The 9,891-nt window shown below is 32.3% G+C and overlaps 1 protein-coding gene across 1 annotated transcript; it reads right to left on the bottom strand.

Annotated features, from left to right (window-relative positions):
• Nucleotides 1-3,924: 3,924 nt before the first annotated feature.
• Nucleotides 3,925-9,650, bottom strand: LOC125859781 (amino acid transporter AVT1J-like). Its single transcript, XM_049539594.1, has 3 exons — nt 9,422-9,650; nt 4,582-5,189; nt 3,925-4,504 (listed from the first exon to the last, which is right to left on the bottom strand). Exons 1-3 carry the CDS (start codon nt 9,549-9,551, stop codon nt 3,986-3,988), a joined length of 1,257 nt encoding a protein of 418 aa, XP_049395551.1. The 5' UTR covers nt 9,552-9,650; the 3' UTR covers nt 3,925-3,985.
• Nucleotides 9,651-9,891: the final 241 nt, after the last annotated feature.

Raw genomic sequence — 9,891 nt, 5'->3', positions numbered from 1 at the left:
ATAAAAAGGTAATTCCTGTTAAATTGTAAACTTTGGGTTGTGATTTCGAAACTTTGAGTATGGAAAATGGTGAATCTGTGCAAGACTATATGTCTAGAGTCTCTATAATTGTTTATCTCATGAAGTCTTATGGAGAGAAAATTAACGATTAAACTGTTGTAGCAACCAATAAGTTTGAGCATGTGGTTGCTGCTATCGAAGAATCCAAGAATTTATCTAATTATACATTTGATGAATTAATGGGTTCTTTGTTAGCTCATGAAGATAGGATAAACAGGTCACATGAGAAGGTTGAAGAAAAGACTTCCCAGGTGAAAGAGGAGCCATCTTTCTCCAAAGAAAAATCCTCAAATTTCTCTTGTAGAGGTAGAGGTGGATGTCCTGGGAGAGCTCGAGGCAGTAGCAGAGGTAGAGGACAATTTAGTGAGTCACGTCAGCCTAAGAGTAACTTGCAATGTTGGTATTTCAAGAAGTCCGGCCACACTGAAGCATATTGTTGGACCAAGAAAAGAGATGAGCAGAAGCATGCCAATTTCTCTGAGAAAGTTGAGGATGAAAGTAAGTTGTTCATGGCTCATTCTTCAATTACAGACAATGCTGATGGTGTTTGGATTATTAATAGTGGATGCTCGAATCATATGTCTGGTACAAAGTCTCTATTTAGAGATCTCGATGAGTCGAAAAAAGGTGAAGTTTGACTCGGTGATGACAAGCAAGTATCAGTTGAAGGCAGAGGTACCATAGCCATCAAAACAACGCAGGGTAATTCTAAACTTATCTGTGATGTGCAATTCGTTCCTAATTTGGCTTACAATTTGCTTAGTGTTGGACAATTGATGGTGAATAGTTGTTCTGTTTTGTTTGATAATGACTCGTGTAATGTTAGTGACAAGAAATGTGGTCAAGCTATTGCAATTGTGCCTATGACTCAGAACAATATGTTTCCCCTTAATGTTTCAGATATTGTTAAGAATGTGTTAGTTGCTAAAGGTGTTCATGAAGCTCAACTTTGGCATCTTCAATATGGTCATTTGAATATTAATGGGTTGAAACTGTTTACTAGAAAGAAAATGGTGGTTGGTTTACTAAAAGTGGGTGAGATTGTGTTATGTGAAGGGTGCATATTTAGAAAACAAAGTAGATCTTTCCCTAGAGGAATGTCTTGGAGGGCTAGCAGTTGTCTTGAGCTTGTACATGATGACTTGTGTGGACCGATGAAGACTTAGTCACTTGGTGGGAGTTGCTATTTTCTTCTATTTACTGATGATTATAGCCGTATGAGCTGGGCTTACTTTCTAAAATTCAAATTTGAAGCTTTTGAGAATTTCAGGAAATTCAAGGCTCTCGTAGAGAAGCAAACAGGCTGCAAAATAAAAGCTCTTCGCACAGATCGTGGTGGTGAATTTTTATCTAATGATTGTAATCTATTTTGTGATGAGAATGGAATTCACAAGGACCTTACAACACCGTACTCGCCACAGCAAAATGGAGTCGCCGAGCCAAAAAATCGCACTGTGGTTGAAATGGCCTGAAGCCTACTTAATGAAAGGGGACTTCCTATTCATTTTTTGGGAGAAGCAGTGGTTTCAACTGTCTACCTATTGAATATTTATCCAACAAAATCTATTTTGGGTTGAACTCCATATGAAACATGGACGGGACATAAACCACGAGTAAGCCACTTGAAAGTCTTTGATTGTATAGCCTATTCTTTGGTTAATATACGTTATAAACTAGATGAAAAATTTGAGATATGCATTTTCATTGGTTATAGTCCTCATTCCAAAGCATATAAACTATATAATCCTACTAGTCGCAAAGTGATTATCAGCAGGAATGTTACATTTAACGAAGAAGCAGCCTGGGTGTGGAATGGCGAGAAAGAAGATTCAGTAGACCATATTCCGGCTCAATCAGAAGGAGAGCATAGTACGATTCTTGAATCAACAGGTTCTAACCCTTCCTCTCCTTCCAGCAGCGATACTAATCTTTCTTCTCATGGCTGCAGTAGCAATGATTCTAATCCAACAAGATCCCATTCTACATCTTCAGCTTCATCCAGCGAAACGCCACCAATAAAGTTTTAGTCGTTGAAAGATGCTTATGCATCTTGCAGTATTTCCTTATTAGTTGTTGAACCAACATGTTACGAAGAAGCTGCAAAGCAACCTGAATGGCTGAATGCAATGATTGAAGAGATTCAGGGTATTCAGAAAAACCAAACCTGGGAATTGGTTGATTTTCCTAAAGGGAAGAATGTTATCGGGCTAAACTGGATTTTCAAAATGAAGTACAATGTTGATGGAAGTGTCAAAAGGCATAAAGCTCGACTTGTTGCAAAAGGATATTCCCAGCAACAAGGCATCAACTTTGAAGAAACATTCTCACCAGTTGCTCGCTTTGAAACGGTTAGAACTACTCTAGCCTTGGCTGCTCAACTTGGTTGGCGGGTGCACCAATTTGATGTTAAGTCTGTCTTTCTAAATGGCAAGTTACATGAAGAAGTATATGTCTCCCAACCTGAAGGCTTCATCTCTACTAAAGGAAAGAGCAAGGTATACTGATTGAAGAAGCCATTGTATGGTCTAAAGCAAGTTCCATGAGCATGGTATAGCAAAATTGATTCCCTTTTTCAAGAGCTACAGTACAAAAGAAGTTATAATGAACCTACACTTTCTGTGAAGAAATGAGGTAATGGTGATTTTTTGGTTGTCTGTCTCTATGTCAATTATATTATATATATATGGGCTCTTGTGAATCTATTGTTTCTTAATTTAAGAGTTGCATGATGAGCAAATTTGAGATGTTCGACTTGGGTATACTGCATTATTTTCTTGGGCTTGAGGTGAGACAACGTTTGGATGAAATTTTCATTTCTCAAAGAAAATATGCTACTGAACTTTTACAGAGGTTCAACATGCTGAACTGTAATCCATCTGACACACCCATGAATATGAATGAGAAGTTGGTACTGGATGATGGTACAGGTGCAACAAATGTTTCTTATTTTAGGAGCCTAGTTGGTGGTCTAAACTACTTATCACACACAAGGCCCGATATAGCATTCTCCGCAAGTTTAATCTCAAGGTTCGTGCATAGTCCTTCAAAGCAACACCTGGGTGCATCCAAAAGGATCCTGCGATATGCTAATGGCACAACAAGCTACGGAATTTGGTACTCAAAAGTATCTGATTTCAGATGCATTGGTTTCACTGATAGTGATTGGGCAGGTAGCTTGGAGAGTCGAAGGAGCACATCTAGGAATGCTTTTAGTCTTGGTTCTGGAGCAATCTCCTGGAGCTCAAAGAAACAAGATACAGTAGTTTTTTCGTCTTCGGAGCCAGAATACATGGCTGCAACTTCAGCAGGTTGTCAAGTTGTCTGGTTAAGGAAATTGTTAGTGGATTTTCAACAAGAGCAGGTTGGTCCAACTGAAATTTGGTGTGACAACAAGGCATCGATTGCTATGACAAAGAAACCTGCTTTTCACCGTAGAACCAAACACATCGACATTAGTTATCACTTCATCCGCAATCTTGTTACTGCTGGAATAATCTCATTGAAATTTTGTGGCACAAATGACCAGGTTGCTGATGTTCTTACGAAACTGCTTCCGTGCAACAAGCATGACTTCTTCAGGCTACAAATGGGAGTATGTGATTTTGAAGAAAGGGGAAGTGTTGACTAATTCTTCAAGAATCAACCAAGTACAGAATCTTATTATGGTCCTGTTTTTTAGTACTAGTGAAATTAAGTTTTACTTGGTCAATTTTTTTTATTTTCTGCTTACTGTTTTAGTTATATTAGTAGGATATGTTTTCAGTGTTTTACCCATGTTTAACCACTACTGGTTAGTTCCTATTTTTTAGTGTATGATAAAGAATTTGCTAAGTTAAATTATTATCTGTAACATGTGATGTACTTTTCATTAGTAAAGCCATCAAAACCTATACAAGTGAGTATTAAAATGATAAAATACAACGTTTTAAAGATGTCGTATTATCTCTATCAAAGATGTGTATGTACCAGTAACTAGGATTAGTATTCCCATTAGTAGTATCAACCCTATTATGACCAACTCAAATCCCAGCTTCCTGTAAGTGCCTGAAATCTTCAAGTAGCACAAACATGGTAGCAAAACTGAAGCTGTGACACTAAGAAATGCTCCAACTAGTGACATGAGATAACCAAAGAAGGGTATAGTCAAGGCTACAATCACACTGCTTATTACCAGGGTGATCCTGATGGCAGGGATAAATGATGATTCCTTATTACTGTTAGATTGAAAACGTTCCTCGAGTCTGTTGATCACTGGTGTCATCATTAATGAATACTTGGCTATTGGATTGATCAAGGTAGTGTATATAGCCAATTTTGAGCTTAAATTACCAGTTGGAAGATTCAACGTAATTTGTGATTCAACCTCTGAGCCAAACATGGAGTACCCCATTGCTGCAATTGATGCATACGTTATGGTAGCGAACAAAAAGCATAGGAGCATTACCTGCGATTGATGCATATATGTAGAGGTCAGCAATTTTGATGTGTCGAATGGACGAGTTGGTCAAAATAATTCGTTACCTTGGAGAATTGCTTCTGCTTATTCATTGAAGTGTACAAAGTTGGGAAAACAGGATGGGCACAGTAACAGAAGGCATATAAGCTGAAAGATGTAGGGATTCCTCCCCAATTCACAACTACTCCACTTTTATGAAAGCCAATACCATCATATGTTGCTGCCCAGAAAATTGAACCAATAATCACGAGAGACGCTAAAACTGCAGAGGCTGATACATATGCAAGGATACTCATGTTCTTTAACAATACGGTTGGCAATATGAGGAGAGCAACAATCAAGACAAAGCTTTGTTTCCCACCAATTCCGAGTCCCCAAAATTCAAAGTTCACATCTGGCAACAAATTGTGCAAGTTGTCCCCTGCAAGAATTAGAAAACCGGTTGCTACCAAGTAAAGCTCTAGAGTCATAAATATCGACACTAATATTCTTCCTGATGTTCCGAATGCACGATCTCCAATGTCAGGATAACTTGTTATAGTTGGATCAAAATCCATACATCTCTTTATTAATATTGATGTGTAAAAGGTTGCACATGCAATAAGAAGAAGAAGAATCATGCTTAACCACCCTCCTGAAGATAGAGCATATGGAGTTGACAAAATTCCTACCCCTGAAAACAAGAAACATATACGTTATATTTACATAAATATATATATATTCATCATGCTTATTGGTTGGTTCGTTTGGTTTATCCATTAATGATTTTTAAACATGCTTATTGCTTATCAATCTAATAACAACCCCAATAAAATAATTGTTATCCATTTTTGGTTAATCAATTAGCAATAATTAACGATTTGGTTTTAAGTTAACCGAGAAAATAAAACTACTTTGATCGTTTTTCTCATATTTTTATTTATTCATATATACACGGTCTTCGGAGGGTATTTATTGCTCACAAAAAAATAAAAATAGGCAGCATGATGTCATAAAAGAAAATCATGCATCAAAATATAAACTACAAGCCATATGAACAATGATAATTTAAACAAGGAAATGAACCACATGTCCAGCCATCTAAAACAAAAACATACTTTATTTTATGAAGTTAGATAAAAGAGAAAATAGTCAAATGTTTCCCTATTTATATATAAATTTGTCACTATACACTTTAATTTCACGGCTCCTATCCTCCTTCTAAATTATTTAAAATTATAATTATTATACATCTTTACAAAGCAACAATCACATCTATGTTGACTAATGAAGCTCATGCATTTGGCATGTGAATATTTTATTAAAAACGTTTTTATTAGCTTACTAATTTAAAACTCCATTGAAGGGATCAAAACATTGAAATTTTTCTATGTTTGTCTTGGATCTTGGATTTTAAATTGATTGAATAATGTTGGTTAAGCAAAAACACTGGCTTGACTAAGTTCATAAAATTTTGGATATGAAGAACGTTGGAACTCCATAAAAATCGACAAACTTTCATATAAAACTTTTGGATCTAAATTTTTAATTGAGAGAAACAGGGTCGACTCAACAAGATTGGGGGTCTAAAGCAAAACTTAAGAGAGGGACCCTAATATTTTATTTTTTTCATCATATATACTTTTATTTAAAATCTACTTTTCTAATTTTTAGATGTGAAGCCATTACTTGTTGTTGTATAATCGATTTGTTTTAATAATTCCTTTTCAATTGATAATATAGTTAATTCATTCAATATCTCTTGAGATATTGTTGATCTTAAATAAGATTTAATCAATTTTAATTTCGAAAAACTTATTTCGGCTGAGGCAACGATTACAGTAACCGTTAACATTATCCTATAAGTAATATGTGCATTTGGAAAAGAATCAATTTTTTTTATTTGATTGAGTATTTTCATTAGATCATTATCTTCTATTTGTATTATTTCTCTTAAAACTTTTAAAATATAAATCTAAATCATTAATATCAGAATAACTATTATGTGTTAAGAAAGTTCAAAGTTAAGACAATGTCTTTTTAAAATTTTCATCATGTAATGATCTCAATTTACCACTAAATAAGAAACCAATATTTTCATATGTTTCAATTGATTCAAATCTATTTTGAAGTGAAAAATAGTTTGATCCACTATATAAAAGTTGAGGAATATTATATGGAGCTGAAATTAAATTTATCTACTAAATTGGTTGTCTGAAACTTGAAATACGATTTGTAAAACTTGTTTGATGGACCTTGATCTTCAAACCTGAGAGAAATTAGTTAACAAAATTTGCAAGCAATTACAAATAATTTTGCGGGTTATTGAAGAAAATCAATTGAGTATAACTATATTAAGATTATTGAAGCTTAAATTTGCATTGATTTGAAAGATTTTGGATTCATAGTGTTCTTGATTGTAGAATTGCTCTCTAAAATTTTGGTGTATCGATTGACATGGTAAATTTGAAGATGGTTATTGATGAGGAAATGTGTCTGTTTGTCTTGGATCTTATATTTTAAATTGATTGAATAAAATTTTAATGTTTGTTATTGATTTTGCTCTCTCAAAAAAGAGTAAAATACACTTACATTTAACTATTTTCTCTTATATTAAATAAAATATCTAAGAAATTGTATTAATTGATGATGAAGAGGAGAATAAAAATAGAAATCATTGAAGCCAAAATGACTCTAAAATTTGACTGAATAAAGAACCCCAAACCAAGATGGTGGTGCTTTATAGGATTTACATTTTACAATATGTTTTCAATGGTGGAAAACTGTGGAGTACTGAACCCACTATTGTTATTATTACTTTATAAGTCTCAATTTATATAGCACCTTTAGGATATCAAAATTCAAATAGTCTTCATTGCTCATAATTTTTTTATTCATCTTTAAAATATTTTGAATTATCATTTATTATGATATATAGTACTATTCTACGTAATTTTAAATCAAATAAATAAATTTTATTTCAAAAAATTTAAAGATTTAATGCTCAAAATCACGATTAAACTTAAGTTATTTTGCTCTCGAAATTTAATTTATGCTATATAAATTGAAACAAGGAAAATATTATTTTCAATCATTCGAAGAACTCCCACCTTTTTGCTCTTCAACCATAGAATAGCGGATGGAGACTGATTACCATTTAGGCAACCTCTTTTGTCAAACCATTATAATATAATTTGGAATAAATAATTCTTTTTTCAATATTATCTTATTGAATTATCGTTTTGAACATTAACTAAAATTTAAAAGTAGAAAATTAAATCGATAGTTAAATGTTTTTGTTGGATAATTGTTTAAAAATCGTTAAATCAATAATTCAAACTAATAAACCACGCACTAAAGAAAGATTCATTCGATTTATCAATTTTTGTATGTCTTATGACAGCTCTAGTTATATAACGATAAAGACAGATGATGACCTCTTCTACAAAAAGAAAAGATGGAAGATCTAAACAGTAAAAAGACGTTAATGAGATAAGTCGGCATACTTTTTTACGGAAAAATTCTTTTGGTCAGAATGATATTTTATCTATGTTGTTTTATTTTTTAAAATATTTTTTTCCTTTTAACTATAATATTTTTTAATTAAAAAATGAAAAAAAGACCAGTTTATTTTAAATTAAAAAAGATATTATAGACTTCTTAAATTTCTGGCCAAATTTTCTGACCATTTAGCATTATCCCTTTTTTACCACTCAGTTTGAATGAACTTTTTCTTTTCTTAAACGAAAATAAAATAAATAAGCCAAACGTTTAATAAACGACATAAATAAACTTTTTTTTCTCAAAATTTGATTGCATACTTGAACTTTTTTCCTTTTATTTATAATTAATTGAATCTAAAACAATCAATTAAGTTGGTCTGCAAGGTGATTTACTAACAGAATTTATAAACATCATATTCAATCAAACATCGCTACATAAATGGAGACAGCCACACAACATTAATCATCTTACAAGATAATACTGGACCACTTATCACTGGAGGGGACAGATTATGAGTGATCCAGTTGGGATGATGGTATTTTGCCAAAGAATGTCCAATGAGTTGTCCAAGCAGGATATATACTCAATAAGATGGATTGTGACTGTAAAGCCAAATTTTAAGAAAATTATCATTATATATATTTTTCTTTCAAGTTTAGCTTTTTAAATAGGAATCACTAACTTTTTTTAATGATTTGTTATATATAATTTCAAAGAAAGATTGTCATATTTATAGGTTAAGGTTATGAAGTAAGAATATCAATAATGTAAATTTTTAACGAAAAATATAATATCAAATTATAATAAAAAAATTTTGTTCAAAATTTTAATAACTTTATATAATAATTTTAAATTAGTGTTACTGTTCTTCAATATAATGACGAAATCTTAAAAAGATTTTTAAAAAAAGAATAATTTGATTTTTTATAAGAAGACACCTGTAGATTTTTCAAACTATTGAATAAAGGGAAAAAAACTTAATCGAACTTTGAATAATGATGTAAATGAATGAATTTTGTTTCAAACGAAAATAACATCGATAACCCAAATTTCTAAAGAGGGACATAAATAAATCTTTTCTCAAAACTGAAAGCTAGATGCTATATTTGAACTTTTTCCGTTTTATTTTCCAAGAGAGCTATTCAATTTGAAACATTGCTTCCCCATTTACGTGAAACAATTTCCAGTTTACTTAGGAAGAAACTGATATATTTAGTAACAATAATTTTTAATAACACAAATATTTATGATTTGCTTTAAATACTACAAATCTTGCATTATTTATGAAATTGGGTGTGGAGAGAGGGTTTTTTTGGTGAAGAATAGAGTAAATTAAATTTAGAAGGAAATGGGGGAGGAGTTTGGATGAAGAAAAACATTAATTGGGGAAGATGCATAATTGGAAAGTGAGAAGAAAAGAACCTGATAGAGCATTGAGTCCGTGAAAAGTGGTTTTGATAAAAGAGGTTTTTCCAGTCTGATCAGTTTCATCAGATCCACCCAACAGGAGGGGCAAAGAAACAAAGTTCTCACTCTGGTATTTTCTCTCCATTCGATCTTTTTTCACTACACACTATACAAACAACACCAATACAATTAATTAAATGTCACTCTATTTATTTATAATAATAATAGAGTAGCAAATGACACCAACGACTTTAGCAAATGACACGTTCTCAGATTTGACAAAAAGTGAGGAGATAATGAGGTTGGAGGTTCACTACTTAATTAATAAATACTATTATACACGTTTCTTATACATTTATTTAAATCTGATGGTAGCTAGTGGTGAAGTTATTTTTTTATTTTTTTTTAATCGGAAAAAAAATATTTTCTAACGATAATGGGATTAAAGGTTAGTAGATTAAGATATATCAAATTCATTTTTTTTA

This window comes from Solanum stenotomum, chromosome 3 (genome assembly GCF_019186545.1).
Source record: "Solanum stenotomum isolate F172 chromosome 3, ASM1918654v1, whole genome shotgun sequence".
NCBI classification, from domain to species: domain Eukaryota; kingdom Viridiplantae; phylum Streptophyta; class Magnoliopsida; order Solanales; family Solanaceae; genus Solanum; species Solanum stenotomum.
Note: the sequence above shows the minus strand (reverse complement) of the source record. Positions and strands in the feature narration are given on the sequence as shown.